The 18,564-nt window shown below is 38.3% G+C and overlaps 1 protein-coding gene across 2 annotated transcripts; it reads left to right on the forward strand.

Moving 5' to 3' along the window:
* Window positions 1-485: 485 nt before the first annotated feature.
* LOC137008056 (uncharacterized) lies at window positions 486-17,982 on the forward strand. 2 transcript variants are annotated; one of them, XM_067369860.1, is made up of 4 exons: window positions 486-565; window positions 2,199-2,268; window positions 4,152-4,278; window positions 16,312-17,982. In XM_067369860.1, the coding sequence occupies exon 4, from the start codon at window positions 16,811-16,813 to the stop codon at window positions 17,600-17,602; it is 792 nt and encodes a 263-aa protein (XP_067225961.1). In that variant the 5' UTR covers window positions 486-565; window positions 2,199-2,268; window positions 4,152-4,278; window positions 16,312-16,810; the 3' UTR covers window positions 17,603-17,982. The 2 variants fall into 2 exon arrangements, with proteins under 2 accessions (XP_067225961.1, XP_067225952.1); XM_067369851.1 differs by lacking the exon at window positions 4,152-4,278.
* The last annotated feature ends 582 nt before the right edge of the window (window positions 17,983-18,564 follow it).

Here is an 18,564-nt window from a genome sequence, read left to right on the forward strand (position 1 = left end):
TGGGACTGTTTTATAGAAATACCTTTGCATATTGATATTGTAAGTGTCAATGCCACAGTCAACTAAGAATACCACAAAAGTTTAATAATCATGTTATCAAAATCTCCTGGAGGCGTTTAAAACTGCATGTCATGTTTGCAATTGGTTCAAGCCACATTTATGCCACCGGCATATAATGTTATTATATTATATTTTATATTAACAATTAGTTAATAGTCATATGCCTCAACAAGTAGTCATTACAAAATCATACCTTTGCAAATCATTAGATAATGATTAATTAAAACAGACAACTGAAAGATGAAATACATGGTTTTGAAAAATTGTGGTAATTACTTCTGTTTTTTTTCTGAGAGTCATGTGATTTAGAGAGATCAGAGATCTCAGTAACATGCAGATCCTTTCTGATTGGCTGACACACATCTTACGTAACATGAGTACACTTATTTAAGCCCACAACTTAGTGGAAAAAGAATACATCAAGAGTTCAAGAAAACAAGACACATCTCCTCTAACTATCCAGCAGAAACACTCAACTTGCTGTTCGGAACACAGATTTACTCAGGTTTGACTTTTTTTTACATTTACATTTATTTCACTTTTAGCCTATTAAAACCCATTTAATCATTTTTTATTCATGGGATGTTCTGGGAATATTAGTTCTGTTGGAAAATTCCCAGAACAAAGCTTAGATTTATTTTTATTTTATTTTATTTATTTTTTTTTCTTGGTTATTCAGAATGTAGCCTATGTTTTATGTTTTTTTTTTTGTTTTTTTTTTGCACATTAATGATTCTAAAATGCTCAGTGCAGAAGTGCTTAACATGTTTTAATGCATTAGACAGTAGCTAATGTTGGAGGATACACCTCATCGATCATGCGTGCAGATGAGCCCAGAAAGTGATTATTTTTGGGCAAAACCGTATAATTAAAGGTTTTTATTGTAATAATTACAGTTATAATTGTTTATTGTACACAATAAAAATAAATAAAACAAAATGTAAAAATTCTGTTAAATGTATGGTAAAATTAATTTCATTAACTAATATAATGTCAATTTACCAACCTATTGAAGTACTAATATCTGTTTTGTACCTTTTATAATACACTGACAACCACCAATCACAGTGGTGATGAGAGTCACGTGATGAATCAACGCTCATCACAAGCAGTTTTTCCACAAACTGAGAAGAACAATAGTAATATATAGAAGGTGTCATTCACACAAACTCTAAACACCATCACATGAAATAAAAAAAAATGCAATAAACTTAAATTTTACAACATTAGATGTAACATAAAACCCTAATGTACATAACTGATTAGAAAAAAAATAAGAAAAACTCATTAGAAAGAGTTTTTTTTAATAAAAATACATCAAATGTGAAGTGTCAGGCAGGCAATTGTGGGAATGTCAATTTACGTTTTTTCACTGTAAATTATACATTGACTTGTTATTTTCCACTTCCAAAAACTGTAATTTTAACAGTTTTTTTTCCGTAAAATTATATTAAATGCACCGTTAGATCTATTACAGTTATTCACTCTATATAGTACGGAAACTTTTGGTAAACCAATTAATTATTTTTCACTTTAGAATTTTTACAGTCTTTTACCATAAAAATCATGGTCATTTTTTACAGTGAATATTCAAAAGACTGCTGAAAACTCATCTCTTTTGTGAGCACTTAACCTCATCTTAAAAAAAAAAAAAAAAAAAAAATTTATATATATATATATATATATATTAATATATATATATATATATATATATATATATATATATATATATATATATATATTAGTTTATTTCCTTGAATCCCTCCCTATTCTGGCTTATGCTACTCTAAGCAATGTCTGAAACTTGTATTATGAGCACTTCTTGTGTTTATTTGTCTCTTCATGATGAATTGCTTGTTATATTCCTCACTTGTAAGTCACTTTGGATAAAAGCATCTTCCAAATGAATAAATGTATAACAAAAGAGGGTCAAGTACATACTATATAACATTGTTTATACAGGAAGTGAGAACATGAGCAGGTGCTGATAAACAAACTCTCCTCCACTGTATAAGAAGAGAAACCAGGGCTTCACAACACAACAACATTGATATCAATCTACTGAACTGGTTCATGTCACAAAAATACAACATTTTGTAATAATTATTTATGTATAATTGTGTTTTAAATCTATGCAGAGTTCCAGTGTTCTTTGAGAAACGATGGCGGTCTGGACTCTCGGTCTTCTGGTCGCTTTGAATGCTTCAGGTAAAACTATTACTCCACGTCTCACATCAGAACTGTTATTTTAACTTTTATTATAACACTGTACTGACTAATCAGAAGCAGGAATGGAATGTTCTAATACAGTATGTGCACCGGAGTTTGTTTCTGAATTATTATGATAATATTAAGACAATAAAACAACAATAATTAAATCATTATATCAGCAAAATGTATTGATTCTTATGAATGTATTCATATTATTAATTGACAATTTAATGTTTGAACTTATAAAGATTAGTTGTATTAACTTTCTAAAAATAAGTAAGGTGAACTTAAGTTTTCAGTACAAATGTTCCCTGTAAAATGTTTTTTTTTTTTTTTGTTCACTCAACTTTTTGAGGTATTTCCTCTGACTTAATAATTTTTAATTACTTAGAATATTACATATTTTCAACTTGACAAATTTAGTTATTAAAACTTACAGTTCAATAGTTTTCATTGCCAAAGTTCAAGTAACCTAATTGTAATGATGACTCAACAGAGTTAGGATCCATTTGCAGCTTTACTGAAAGATAATTCATTGTGTACACGGGCAGGGGTCGATAGCAGTTGACAGTAATTTCGTTGAGTCCCCGATAGTCAATACAGGGGTGTAGACCGTCATCTTTCTTACTCGCGAAGAAGAAGCCCACTGATGCTGGAGAAGTGGACAGCCAAATGAATCCCTTGGACAATTCTTCTTCGATATATGCTTTCATGGCCTCAGATTCAGGTTGGGAAAGAGGGAAAATTCGGCCCCTAGGGGGCGTGGTTCCAGGCAGAAGTTCTATGGCACAGTCGTTATCGCGATGAGGGGGTAATTGAGCTGCCTTGCTTTTGCTGAACGCCTCAGTTAAATCGTGATACACAGAGGGAAGCTCCGGGAAGATTGGCGGGCGTTTGTCTGTGGGTCCAGTGGTGTCAGGGTTGGGAGAAATGGGCTGCATGCAGTGGAGCAAACAGTGATCCGACCAGTGTGTTATCTGTCCTTCATCCCAGCAGACTCAAGGGTTGTGCTTCTGTAGCCAGGGGAGGCTGAGGATGAGAGGGTTTTGTGGTGAAATAATCAGGAACAATCAAATCACTTCCTTATGTAAAGCTCCAATCTGGAGAGAGAGGTCTCCTGTGGTGCGGTGAACATGGCCCGTCCCCAGAGGGCGCCCATCTAGTGCTGCCACTGCCGACACAGAGTCACATGGAATTAAGGGAAAGTTATGAGATTTGGCAAAATCAGCATCAATCAATCATGGCCATGGTGGTAATAGATTTATCATTTACAGTAAGTACTACTGGCAGCTCAATGTTGTTTGAAGTGTGGTTATGTGTACTCACCGCAGAGGGGTTAGAGAGGTGCATATGGCGCTCCCTTTCCTCGGGTGAGAGTAGCCAATCCAGGGGCGGATCCAGAAAAATATTTATAGGGTGGCAAAGGGGTGGCATGAGGTCTATGAGGGGTGGCAACACCAAAGCAAGCGCCCATGCATAGTTTTTGGAGATTTATGGCCTGACATACACAATTGTGTTCACAAACATTGCATTACCAAAATAAATAAATAAATAAATAATAATAATAATAATAATAATAATAATAATAATAATAATAAATAATAATAATTAATAATAATAATAATAAATAACAAGTTTTCAATATCCATCATGGCACCAAGTAAAGGCACTATATGAAAAGCATCAACAGATTTAAAATGAGTCTGACCTTGTATCACTAAAGGAGATGAGCAGTTTTATTAATATTACACAGGTTACTTCGATGGCATAAATCACATGTTTTAGTGCAAGTTAAAGAACAACAAAAACTTGTTTTTTGCAAACAATTTTTGAGTTTTTGTTACTAACAGAGGTGGGAATGTGTGTGTGTGTTCACCCAGAACAGCCTATCAACTACATACTCTAGCAACACCCCAGCAACTGCAGCAAGAACCTAGCAACCACCCAGAATCTCCTAGCAACCACCTAGCAACACTTTAGCAATCACCCAGAACCTCAAACTTCCAGGTCAAAATAAAATGTTTTAGTCAAAAACTTATTCTTGTCTGACAAAATCAAACTTTTGCCTCAGATGACACACAAAACTTAAATACACAGACTACTGCACTGCCCAGTGAACACCAGTGAGATCAATTCATGTAACACTGTAACAAAAATACCGCTTACTGGGATTCAGGAATTATTTTGCAGCTCACTGTCTACTACACTATACAAAAATACATTTACAGATACAATAAAATACAGCAGTGATTTTTTTTTTTCTTCTTTTTTTCATTTTACTATTGTAAATTGATCTGGCTGTAGATATGTATGAACTTGGTATGCACCACAATACAGCATACTGTCAATTACAGTAAACCTAAATTCAGCATCCTCTGCACATTTGGCCAAAATTTATTACAGTATATAAGGTAGGCTATAGCAGTGTATTGGTCTTCTGACACAGGACAGTCATTTCTCAGTTCTGCAAAATATCACAAGTTTGAGGGTGTAAAACGTGCTACATACTGTACATAGTGAAATTTCCCTCATCTAAAGTAGCTACTGGTACTGTGAAGTTTATTTCTATCATTAAAACCCCTGTAAATTATTCATTCAGCTCTCTCAGATTTTTACTGGTGTGTGTCATCAGTTTTGCTACCTAATGTAGTCATTGTTAAACGTTTTGAGAAATGTGTCTTTGTTTTGAGAACTGAACGAATGGTTTGGGAAACTGGGCCAACTGAATCACTTAAAATGTGTTAGCAATTGAGAAAAGCTAAAATACATTTAGATTCTTACCTAACTAGTTTCTGTGATCTGGATCTTCTTATTGATTTCATGTTACCGTTTCGTCGGATGGCAAAAAGACCTTTATCCATGATGAAAGTGGAGCGTGCGGTCGGTGGATCAGCTCGCAAAAAATTACGAAAATTCGAGGACTTCTGAGTTAGCAGAGAAGCAGTAATTTTCAGATTCACGAACAAATGGAAAACAATTCGTAAGTGAACTTGTGTTTTATGAACCGGTTCTTTGGGAGTCAAAGAGTCATTTGTTAATGAAGCGGACTACATTGGGCGCGCTGCGTTCGCGTGCAACCGTCATGCAGCTTATTGAAAGACGTGTTTTCTTGCCATTATTTTGCAATATGCTGTCTTTTTTATGTCATCACATTGAAGCGCCGCTGCTGAAAAGCAGTAGTACTTGAAACACTGCTAACCTTTATATTTTATTCTCTGATAATTTTGGGGTGGCAGATGGGGTGGCAAAGCTTTTCCTTAGGGTGGCAGTTACCACCCTGTGCCATCCCGGTAGATCCGCCCCTGAGCCAATCTACATGGGCTCATAGTCAGATGAGGTTGAGGGGACAGCAGCAAGCGGGGAAGAAATCCTAGGGCATCTTGAACGGACTAAGTTATCAATGCAGATGGCAAGGTTAATAAACTGATCTAAATTCATCCCCTCGTCGCGGCAGGCGAGCTCAGATTGGAGTTCTTGGGTTAATCCTCCTTACCTCCCTAAGGGTGTTCAAAAATTGTGTGAAATCTTTGCAGAAAGGAGTCGAATGTCGCGAAGGCCGGCTGGCCATCGTTCCAGACGGCAATCGCCCATTTCAAAGCCCTCCCCGTTAGCAGAGAACAAACAAAAAAGATGCAACTCTGATTGGTGGGATTTTTTTTTTTTTTTTTTTTTTTTTTTTTCCAAACGTTTCAGCCATGTTTCGGTTGAGAACTTTATCCCCAATCAAATATTTTTTTTTACAGCAAATAATAACTGATCTGATTTCAGCCACTGAAACATAAACTAAATAAAATCAATTACATATCTCAAGATCTGAGCAGAGGATGATTAAACAACTCCAAAAACAGCTTTAGCAGCTTCACTTATTACAGACCAGTTTGACTTAATTTCTTTCATAAGTTGTTTCTGAGAATTAACAGAGGTTTAGCTCTAATTAATGTAGATTTTTTTATGACTTTTTTGTTTTAAGTCATCATTTTAGTGAAAAGTGTTTGCTTTAGTTGAGCACTTGACCCTTGGCTTTTTTATAAATGACTTCTTTACACCAATTGCAACAGTGTTTCATTATCAGCTGAGGTGTCTGCATCTGTGCCTGGTGATTCTGGCCCCGTGTGTGCTGAGGCAATACGGTGGCTGCAATCATAGGGCTCGCAGGTGAGCTCATTGGGAAGTTTGAGAGAATTGTATTCTCTCTTGGCCTCCCCAGGGCTGGCGAGGATGAGTGGCTGGATGACGGTGACGTCCGTTTTTGTCGTCATCGCGTCCGATAGCGAGCGCTCCTCTGGCTGCTGGGTATGTGGAGCTGCTGTGTTTTTGGGACGCACTTCTTGGCGGGCTGCAGCTGCCGTGAGAGCGCGTTAAGAAAGGGGCCGCGCACGGATGGCTCGACGAACGGTTCCTTTCTATCCATGAATGTTGCGGCTCCCAGACTTTTCATTCCTTCCTGATCTCAGCGTTTGAGATCTGGAGGGCATGGAAAACCCCCTAGCCATTCAGATGTGGATCTGAGCCAGCCAGACAGGAAGAAGTGAGAATGATGGGTGATCGATTGTAAACACAGTTGCGTTTGTAATCGATCTCCCAGCTATTTAAAGGGTGATTTATATATATATATATATATATAAATATATATATATATATATATATATATATATATATATATATATATATATATATATATATATATATATATATATAATATAAATATATATATATATATATATATATAATATAAATATATATTTATATATATAATAGAGGTTAAACGGATCGTTGTTGATCCATGATCCGTATGGACCAAGCCTGTGATTCGCAATAGAATAAAATGTTATCATTTGAATGTGTTTTGCCTTGCTAGTTTACACATTAAATAGATATAAATCCATTCCAGTGCTAGAAGAGGCAAAAGAGGATTTAATTCGGCATCACACACGGCTCTGTTAAGGTTCGTGCACGCAGAGAGAGAGAGAGAGAGAGAGAGAGAGAGAGAGAGAGAGAGAGAGAGAGAGAGAGAGAGAGAGAGAGAGAGAGAGAGAGAGAGAGAGAGAGAGAGAGAGAGAGAGAGAGAGAGAGAGAGAGAGAGAGAGAGAGAGAGAGAGAGATGCGCGTTTCAGAACTCCAAATTGATTTCTCTTTCATGTCTTCATCGCACTTGGATGGACACATACACGCATTATGTCAGTCAAAATACTCCGCTCGGCAAGTATTCTCATAAACACATTCGTTTATGTCTTATTTGAACAAGGTGAGAATTCGGATGTGTATCTATCGGATGTGAGCGTGCATGGGGTCTTACTCTTAAAGTGACAGCAACCTATTAAATATCTGCTGTTGTCTGTCATGTAAATCAAACAACAAAACACAGCTTTAACAAAGATTAATCTATATTATATTTATACAGTGAACAGTGTCATTTTACATTTAATTATTACATTTCTGTACACAAAAATCAATACTATACAGTTAGACCTTACTTTATTTGTAACTTTATGTTGTATTTATCTATGCTTGTAATTAGTGTACAGTATTTGTTCTTAGTAATTAATAAGTAATAAATGCAAAGTTAAGTTACCCCCCACACCCCTATTTATTTATTCATTTTTTTTGTGCTGATCCGTAAAACGATCTGATCCGTGACTTCATAACCATGATGTGATCCGAACCGTGAGTTTTGTGATCCGTTAAACCACTAATATATATATATATATATATATGTATGTATTTATATGCACGTGTATATATATTTTATATCATGCTCAGATACTTCTTATGATCAGACTGATGGCTGGGCCCATAGTAATTATTTCTGTCAGCCCGCTTTTTCGGTTTGATAGTGAGAGGATCTTTTAGGCTTAAAAGAACCCTAGATTCTATCCTTTTTCATGTAAAAAAAGAGAGTTTTAGGATCTTTGGTCTTTTAGCCGCAGGAATATGAGATGGGTCTATTTTATGTTTTTAAAATAAGACCTTGTTTTCCTGTATAGTTTTTCTGAGCATGTAGTTTATCATGAGGCTGGCCCTTTTCAAGCTGAGGCTCTGAGACAGGGCCAGAGGTCCAGTATGGCCGCTCAGGCACCTCCTCTTTTCAGAGCATGCGCAGAGATGGCTGGACTCGAGGAGGAAGAAGCAGGTTTGAGGAGGTGATTGATCACATACACCAATATCATCTGTGGTCAATTCCCTCTCGTTGCGAGGGCAACTTTGCATTTGCCCTCGCCCCTTCTTCCTCCGCCTTCTGAGTTTGAGTTTCTTTCTACTTGCTCAGGTGCTTCTTTTACAAGCCACGCCCGAAAACTGCCACAGGCCAATCGTGGTTTAGCAACCGTTACTAGGCGCGGGAGGTCGGTCAAGCTTTCGAGCGAGGGAACATGCCGAAGCGTTGTGCTTATGGATTGTGTTAATCTGATACCCGAGCTTAGACGGGGTGGTGGAATTTTTTTCCCTTCTCGAAACTTAAAACCCAAGGGGAGAAGTGCCGGTGTTCTGACAATTTGTGCTGCCCTGTCAGATTTTATTACCTCCCATTGAAACAGTGGGTAACGTTAGCAAAATCTGAAAAATGCTAACGTTACCTATCAGATTGTGCTTCCAGCGTGATATTAACGTGGTTTATGGCTTTATTAACATCTACACTTTCCCCAACCCTAAACCTACCCTTAACAATAATGCAAGTACAGTAATTGTGTGTTATTTATCATGACGACCGACAATGATGTAATATTGATGTATGCATATGCAGTAAGTCCGGGTAACGTTAGGTTAGCTAGCTAGCTAACTCAGCACATCGTTGCTTGGAAATAATGACGGTTCTTTGTTCATAATGCATATAACTGAAGGTGAAATAAAATTATTAAAGGCAAGACGGAGTAACGTTGGCCTGGCGTGCTAAAATTATAAGTGGGAGAATGTTATCATTGCAAAGTGGTCAGGCTAACGTCTTGTGTTTATTCCACAAGACTTATGTATAAGCTGTTTGATTTATAATTATTAGGTTATTTTCACAAATTTCACTTAACCTGCTGTTGTGACGCAGACTCAGGCTGGTTGGGATCCATAAGCGGTTTATTGGCAAACAACAGGAATACAGTACAGGCAGGCGTGGGTCGAATCACCAGAGCAAACAAAAGTGTCAGAGACAGTCCAATAATCGTGGTCATAACCAGGCAAGAGATCGGGGCTAGCAGCAAAGAATCAGAAACGCAGTCCAGGCAAAGAGGGTAACAGGCAGGCGGCAAAACACTCGGAAGGTCAGTAATCCAAAACAAGGTCGATACACAGGCAGACAGAAAACAAGTAATAAACGCTCAGAAATTGTTGCGGGGCAAACAATACTTCGCGAGGTGCGTGTGTGTGTGTGGGGCCTAAATAGCTGGCTGACGTGAAACAGGTGCGTCGTAATCAGGCCAGGTATGTGGGCGCTTGGGATTTGTAGTCCAGTTAGTACTCGGGAGAGTGAGACCTCCGGTGGCCGATCGAGGGAGCGTCGCTGGCGTTCGTGACAGCTGTGGATGAACAAAGCTTTTCCTCAATAAACTGTGTGTTTCCCATTTGAATAGTCAGCGTATGAGGCAGCTGCTGCTCGCGCTGGGAGCTTTAGTTTCAATTTTGATCAAATTATTTTCTAATCGGTTGCATATTATGTCGTGGATATATCCCTCGAATGCAAACTGCAGTCCCTTTTGTCTTGCTCTCTCAGATATTTCACCTGTTCGCCAAAAATGACTAATTATCTCCTTGAAAATGTCTGACACCGGTGCATACACACTGTAAATGACTTGCCAGGCTCGAAAGCTGGACAGGCGTAGCAACAGTAACTAAGGAGGGCGGGGCTTAGCGAAGGGTCCATTAGGCTGATGGCTGGGCCTTTGATAATCTTTTTTCTAAAGGCCGCCTTCTGGCTTGATAGTGAAAGTGCTTTTAGGCTTAAAAGAACTTTTGATTTCATTCTTCTTCATGCATTAAAATAATGAGGGAAAATCTTCGTTCTACGAGCTGTTTATAAAAAGTGTAGACCTTGTTTTTCCTGTATAGCTTTCCTGAGTAGCTTCTCAGCTAATACTTTAGTTTGGTTTGAGTTAGCACTCGTCACTTCAGTTATTTGTGTGCAGGACAGCTTTATCGGCCGCCTGACACTGTTTGCTTGCAGTGCTTCATTTTCTCCTCATATTTGAAGGATTCAAAATGAAGCCCAAGCTTTACTTGTCCCAGTAGGCCTTAGCTAGCGGCTAGGCTAGAGCTAGGTTTAGGTGTTTGTTTGTTACATCACCCTTATTATTACTATCCCTGTGAGGTTGTATAGTTCCTAGTTCTGGCCTCCTCCTGAGGGAGTTGCTGGCCATATGCCCATTTCCCCTTCAATGTGAAAATGTAGGTGCTACAGTATGGCTGAGGTTAACAGCTAAGGTTATAGGCTGTTATTAGCCTTCCTGGTGCTGTTTTTCCCAGGTGGTAAGCCCTTATCTTTGAGAAGATAAGTTACGCATTGCTGCTAGGACCCACTTTTTAGAATTTTTGTCATGCTTATAATGTCTTCACCTCTTGCTTAAAGAGTAAAAAGGTTCTTTACCGAGTACACTGATCATTGGATTGTGTTGGATGGACTGTTTTGTGGGCACTCACAGCTACTTAATAACATGGTTGGTCATGCGCCCAGCATGCTATGTTTCCAGATGAGTGGCCTTATGGGCCATCCTGGAATATGAGTTGAGTTTCTGTGTGATATTTAGTTAATTTGTAAGAACTTTAGTTATGACCATGACTATGTGCCTACAGTATGGTCTGTCTGTAGGTTGAGCTTCGTACTTCCCTTTGGTGTAATTTTGCTTAGCTCCCTAAGCTGGGGCCTCATTTATAAAGCCTGAGTATGCACAAAACGGGGCTGGAAACGTGCGTACGCCACGTTGTGACGCATAAGTTGTGATTTATTAAAACAAACTTGACGGGAAAATTTGCGCACTTCCACGCAAACTCTGACCCATGAACATTTTGGAGACAGAGCAGTTTGGCGACACCAATGGTGAGCTGAGGGACTGACGGCAGATGAAGGAAAACCACTTTAAATCCTCATTATGAGTCATAATCATAAATACAGTTCATGTTCACAATAACAGTTTAAATAAATAAAAGAACTATTTAAACTGGCGTGGAAACAAGTTTTCAGTTGCTAACATTTATATAACATTAATATTACACTTTCACTATTGCCGATAAGCACTGAAGTTACATTACATAGAAATTAAACAAAAGTGATATGAATTGAGATAGTAGATGTGCTACTTTCGATCACTTTTCCAGTGACACGCTGTTTTAATGACAGCGAGGAGTGCTAGAAGCACAATAATTCCTCTTTAAACTACACTGCAGATGTTATGACAAAATATTTTAGCGAGAACGATGATCAGTGATGCACACTTAACTTTGATATTATGGAAGACACTGCTGGATTCTGTGGTCGAACGGTCCGTTGTCCAGTTTGAATAGTTCCAATGATAATATCTTACTGTACAACCACAGCTGCAGGAGGTGTTGATGTCGTGTGAAGGATCTTCAAACAATTACCATTTGAAGGATATAATATGAGGAAAATGGTAAGATTTGCATGTATTCTTTTTAAAATACTTTGTCAGTGACGCGCCGAGACAGACAATTACACTGCAGTAAATAAGTAGGCCTGTCTGTTTCCACTAAAAATAGCCTATAAACTTCCTAAAAGATATGTTCACCTTATCAGCAAAACTGCATAAATTTGATTCAAATTGTTTAAAACTATTAAAATACCATTTGGCCAGTGGAAATGAATGAATCAGCTCTATTCTAAAACCTTTATCTTAAAGGGATAGTTCACCCAAAAATGAAAATTTGATGTTTATCTGCTTACCCCCACGCGGTTGGACATAGCGGTGTACTAGAGTTAAAAAATGATATAAATACCGTTCGGTTTCTCGCACAAACCGATCGTTTTGTGTCTTAGGACATCAATGTGTCGTCACAAGCCGCAGGGTTTAATTTGGACTTGTCTATGCAAGTTTTATTTACTCTTATAGTAGAAGTTCCCATCCACTAGCATTATTTGACTGACAGATGGCAACGGTTGGAGTTAAAAATCATCATTTGTGTTCTGCTGAAGAAACAAAATCACCTACATCTTGGATGCCCTGGGGGTAAGCAGATAAACATCAAATTTTCATTTTTGGGTGAACTATCCCTTTAAGTATTTATATACGCACAATCTTCCGCTGATTGGGATTTCTAAAATTATTTGTGCGCAGGTTCTGGCGTACGCATGGTGTTATGCATGCTTTTGCGCGTACGTACACTTTTAGGATGAAATTTATGCAAAGTTTTATAAATGAGGCCCTGGTCATTGGTTGTAGACTTCTATGAAGTCTCCCATTGAGATCAGGCCCCAGGCTGCTTTGTGCTCCCCTGTACCAGGGTTTTTCTAGCGCACAGCCTCCTCAGTGCTTTAATCAGACACTGAGTAGATCCTAGGATGAGCGGATTATACTCCCCTCAATACGAGGGTTTATAGCACTCAGCTGAGTTCTGCTCTCCAGGATGCCCATCTCTGCGCGTGGGTTTGAGTTGCTTACTGCTCATTTGCAGTCGCTCTTACCTGCCCTCTTCTCTGAAGAATGTGCTTTGGAGATTCTGTGTATCAGACAGGGCTGGCCCAGACTATGTTTGGCTTTCGCTAGATTAGTACGGCCTCCTAGGTGGCGCTGAGGGTGACTTTGTTCCCCTCTAGTGACTGGCCGGGGTAAGAACTGTTCTATTATACAGAGATAGTATATTAAAAGCACATTTTAGTTCATATTTCATGCTGTCTCAAAATGAGTACACTTAGATGTTCTTAAGATTATCTTAAGAAATACTAAAGAAGAATTTTTAGTATATTAAGTACAAAATTAGTGCACGAAAATAGAGCACTTTAAGTATATTATAGAAGTGTACTTTTTTTTCACCTGGGAACTCTCGTTGTGTGTGTGTGTGTGTGTGTGTGTGTGTGTGTGTGTGTGTGTGTGTGTTAGCAGTTAGAGTCAGAGTCCCAGTCCCAGAGCCCATCTGTACTTGCATTCGTGGTCCGTCTGTCAGAGACTCCTTTCAGCAGGCCTGGTTTCGTCCATCAACCGGCCTAGGTGTTTTCCATCAGCCATCTGAGACACTCCAGTAGGACCACCGTGCTACAGTTGAACTGGGACTTTGTTCAGGAAGCTTACTGGTACTTCTCCTTAGTTCTCCAGCTGCAGCGCGCTCTTAATCTACGCCTGGCAGTCTGCTTTTCTTCTGTTTTGTTTTGGGACTCAATAAATACTGTGAACATTCTCTTTTGCCTCTGGGTCTTCTGCAGTCGCACGACAGTCTCATCCATCCACAAAACATTTGTCCAATAACCCTCTGGCTTGTATAAATGATCTTTAGCAAACTGGGTAAAACACAGAAATTAAGCCATAATACACATACTCTTTGGAGAGCAGTAGCTTTCTCCTTGCAACTCTGCCATGCACCCCATGGTTGTTCAGTGTTCTCCTGATCTATCCCTTGCACCCAACAATCACAGAGCATCGAAGACTATTGCATGTCTTGCTTTTGGAGTGACCTTTGTTGGTTGACCACTCCTGGGGAGGGTAGCAATTGTCTTGAATTTCCTCTATTTGTACACAATCTGTCTGAATGTGGGTTTGTGGAGTCCAAACTCCGACAGTTCTATAACCTTTTCCAGTCCGTGTCACAGATCCACCATATCCACACTACTACATAAAATTAGCTCAAGTGAAATAATTAATTTATAGGGAATTATAAAGAGTTGTTTAGTTTACGGCCGAGCAACCGAGTCGTCCAGCGTTCATTTGCTCGAGCCGTATTAAGATCTTGTAGCGGATATGAATATCCAACAATCATGAAAACACTGATTAGAGCGTGGTAACTTTGGGATCGACAGTTTAAGACATTAAATTTTAGAAGAACATAATACAAGACACTTTCTTCCAAAATCTACATTCTAACACAAACTAATCTAACACAAACACACACATTCATACGCATTGCAGTCAAAGAAAGGAAATGAGAGTGAGAGTTTTAAGAGAGAGAGTGATATAATGAACAGGGTTTCTAGCAAAATATGCACTTCAAAGACCTGAACGAACCATAAATCATTAATTTAAATGCACCAGTTCAGTTTTTAGAATCTGGAGGTACTTGCTTGAATCGACTTTAAATGTGAATTTTTAGGTTTTTCCAAGTTGTTTTTTTCAGGTCCAGATGGTAGTTAGGTAAAAACCAATCATTTGTTTTAGCTTGCTGGAAAAATGAAAGGAAGTCTCTTTGTCCCTGGAGTTAAAGTTGAAGCAGCAAAAGTCGTTGGTTGAGCTTTGCGGCAAAACTTAGAACATGAGACTCAACGGAAAAGAAAATTAAGTAAAAGAAAAGAAAAGTGAGTGAAAGTTGGATGGCTTGAATGAGCTGCTTGTCTGTTCTTCTTGTTACTCCATGGTTACTCTTTGTTCTTTTTACTCTGGTCACAGCTGACCGGTTCTTTTTTTTTTCAGTTCATTCCTAGTTCTGCTCCTTGTCTTGCGATATGACTATTTAAACTTAGGTGTTTGTCAAACCTCTGAGAGGAGTTTTGGCCAATCAGATATCGTCCTGTTTCAAAAAGTGGCTTTTCTCTGCCACAATCATACATAGGTGTTACCTCCGGTCTCTGCTTTGGCAGAGAGTACCGTTTTAGACATAATTTCTATTAAATGGAATATGATACGCTTTTACACAGATTTCATTCAAGCCATGATTGAGAAGAGAGAAAGAGAATTAAATTCATTCCAAATAAGGCATACTTTCAATCAGTCATTCAAGAGTTAACAGATTTACATAAATTTTGGGTGTTCTAAAGCATAACTGGTTACAGGTAGTATTTGTGGACATGATGTAAAATGTATGCAGTTAAAATATGTTTGATAAGTCATCTGCAAATTTTATCAAATCATCTGAATGATTCATTTGTCTGGTTCGTCCACGGTTCCTACAATCACCTTTCCAGAATACTTATCATGCACACCTGCACCTCATCAGGACACTCATCAAGCTGGCTTTATAAGCACACACCTCACCTCACTCCAGTGTCTGGGCTGTTTACACGTTAAGGACTCTTTCCCTGTTTCTCTTATGAATTCTCCAAGCAAGTTTCTCCAGCATTTCTCCTGGGTTTCTCCATTCAGTATAGCCTCTCAAGTCTTTGTGTGCATCTTAAATACCTAAGAGACAGAGGTGTGTGCTTCTTCTGTCCTCCATCCTTCTCATTCAAGATCTTGTCCTGCAAGAAGAACACTTACATAAATAACGTAATCCTCTATGCTAAAGTATCTTTGCACAGTTTACTCACTTGATTTCCTGCTGATTTACATAGTTGTCGGTAAACTGAGTTTACTTCCGTAACACTCTGATGTGCAACAGCAACTCTTTTTTTCTGAGGTTCTCAGAAATGTAGAAAATTCTAACAGGTTCACAAACTTTATATGGGATATATCTATCTATCTATATATATATATATAAAATATAAAATATAATGGTCCAGTTTGTGTTACTACAGTAAATCCATGGAAAAGTCTTCTATCTGGATTGTTCATGGCACAGTATTTCTCTTGTTTGTCAGTGCTGTTTCATCTAAATCAACAAGAAATGTGTGTTTAGTATTTTTAAGCAGTTCTCTTTGGATCTGGTCACATGTTTGAGACCCATCAGTGTCAGCTCAAGTAAGCTCACGCTGCCGTTTGAGCCGAGTGAACGGATAAACAGTCCATGTGTCTCAAACGAGTAACGCTGTGTAGTGCCGCTTTTGGCTCGTAAACTTCATAGCAAACGTGCTATTGTTTTAAGTAATTATATCACGATAAGTATTGTTATCGTTTTATCGCCCAGCCCTATCAACTGGGCTAGTACGGTAACATGTTACTGGTAATGCATCACTTCCCAACACTGACGATTAAGTCAAACATTACAGCACAAAGCCTCTTACCCTTCACTTTATTCTTCTCTTTACAGAAAGAATGGCACATCCACACACTCCTCTCGTTTTGCTCATCCTGGTCTGTTCATTGTGGCTGAGTGACGGGAAAACGTACTTTACTCATCTTGGAACAAAGTGTATAGAAGACTGCAAGCTTGATGATGGTGTGTACAAGTGCAAGACTATTGATAAAGATGGGAAATACCAGACAATGAACTGCTCACCTCAGGAAAACATGGACTCCCAGGGTAGACCGTGCACAGATCCGAGTGTGTGTGAGAACAATAAAGAAGACTACTGCGTGTGCAGATCTGCTTCTTGGGGCTACTGTGGGACGGTGAAGACTGAACTAAACCATTATGGATCTACTTATGGATTGGTGTGTTACGACAACTGTGACAAAAGAAATAAAGATTACTACTGGTGCAATACTGCCAAGGGATGGGATTTCTGCTCTCCATCTGAAAACACAGATTACATGAACAGACCGTGTAAAGAAGACAGTCCATGTGGATATCACGGTGAAAACTACAAATGGTGCTGGCTGAAGGGGGAAGCTGGGGTCTCTGTGGGGAGGTGATGACTAACGAGAATCATTATGGATCCCAATATGGCGTGTTGTGTTATGACTGCTGTGAACAAACAGCTCAAGATTACCACTGGTGCTATACTGCGCAGGGATGGGATTACTGCTCTCCATCTGAAAACACAGATCATAAGAAGAGACAGTGTGATGAAGACAGTCCATGTGGGAAACAGGGTTACGGGTACAACTGGTGCTGGACCTCAGATCACTCAAAATATGACTACCGCGGACACATTAAATCAGATAAGTGCACTCACTCTAACTTGTGGGACACAGCCACACAAGGGACAGGCACACAGAAGGACAGAAAACTGATACGTACCTGTTATGACAAAGGTAACAAGAAAATAACCACCTTTACTGCTAAGCCAGCTCCTGGTAACATCACTGAAGGTGGTCAATGGAGAAACGAGGCGGAAAAATTAATCGGACAGTGGAAAAATGAGTACCTGGAGGATCAGACCAGCTCAATCCTGCACCACTCCGATAATCTCCAAATCGTCATGCTGGGCACTATCATCCGCAACAATCAGCTCTACTACAACCTGCTGATCCAGGTGAACAAGAAACGAATACGTGGTGAAAGCACCACCGTGTCTCAGATCATCGTGCCTGATGGAATTCCAGACCGTTACATCCGCAGAGCTTTCCTGGAGAGCTTCAAGCACCAAGCTCAGGTTTTTGTAGAGGTTATGGCTAATCAGAATCAGAGCCTTGAATTGGAAATGTCCAAGCCATAATAAAGCCAAGTACAGATGTAACTGTCTTTTATCGCTTGCTTTACGACACAAATACTGTGCAGAACATGCTTTTTTTCATAAGTAATGTCTTTAGCTACACAACTTTTCTTCATGCATATTTCATTTGTAACTAGTGGTAGATGGATATGTTTTTTTTTTAAAGGCTGATACAGATAACAAAATCTAGAGTAAAATGGAATCTGGAGGATTTCACAACAGAAAATGTTTGAGCCATTTAATTTTGAAAGTTATTGAATTAATCGTTGATTTTAAACTATGATTGAAATGTTTTTTTTTTTTTAATGAATTTAAAGATGACTTTTATTTTGTAAGGTGACTCTGTATAAGGAAGAGGGCAGATTGGAATCAGGTGTGAAGGTGGAGAGAGCACAGAGCTTTCGACCACACATTGTTTGATTGACCAACATTAACCTTTAACATTTTTTTTTTTATTATTTTATTTAGCTTTCTTTTGAAAATAAATGCTTAATTTACCATTTACATTGGAATGGAGGTCTTTTTTTATTATTATTATGTGTGTCAGAAAATTTTACTAAAGTTACTAAACCTTGAAAACAGAAATAATTCACAATCCATTGACATTTATTTTGGGTAACACTTTATAATAACATTCAGTTAAAAGTCACTTATAAATTAATGATGAACTAATAATTTACAAAACATGACTATACCTTCATGAATGATAAGTGATATGTTAACATTCTATGAATGTTTTATTAATTTAGTTAACTTACTTATAAATTATTAGTTAATGATGAACAAATAATTTACAAAACATGACTATACATTTATAAATGATTAATAAGTGGTATGCTAACGATTTACAAATGTGTTGTAAGCTATCTTAAAAAATGTAAATCATGAAATAAATCAAACAGATCATTAGTGGATGGTTTATTATTTATTAGATACATTATTTATCACTTATAAATCATTGAAGA

This window comes from Chanodichthys erythropterus, chromosome 3, assembly GCF_024489055.1.
Source record: "Chanodichthys erythropterus isolate Z2021 chromosome 3, ASM2448905v1, whole genome shotgun sequence".
NCBI lineage: Eukaryota > Metazoa > Chordata > Actinopteri > Cypriniformes > Xenocyprididae > Chanodichthys > Chanodichthys erythropterus.

Excerpts from the sequence above, each read along its gene's own strand:
- LOC137008056 (XM_067369860.1), top strand. The coding sequence starts at position 16,811 with ATGGTGCTGGCTGAAGGGGGAAGCTGGGGTCTCTGTGGGGAGGTGATG.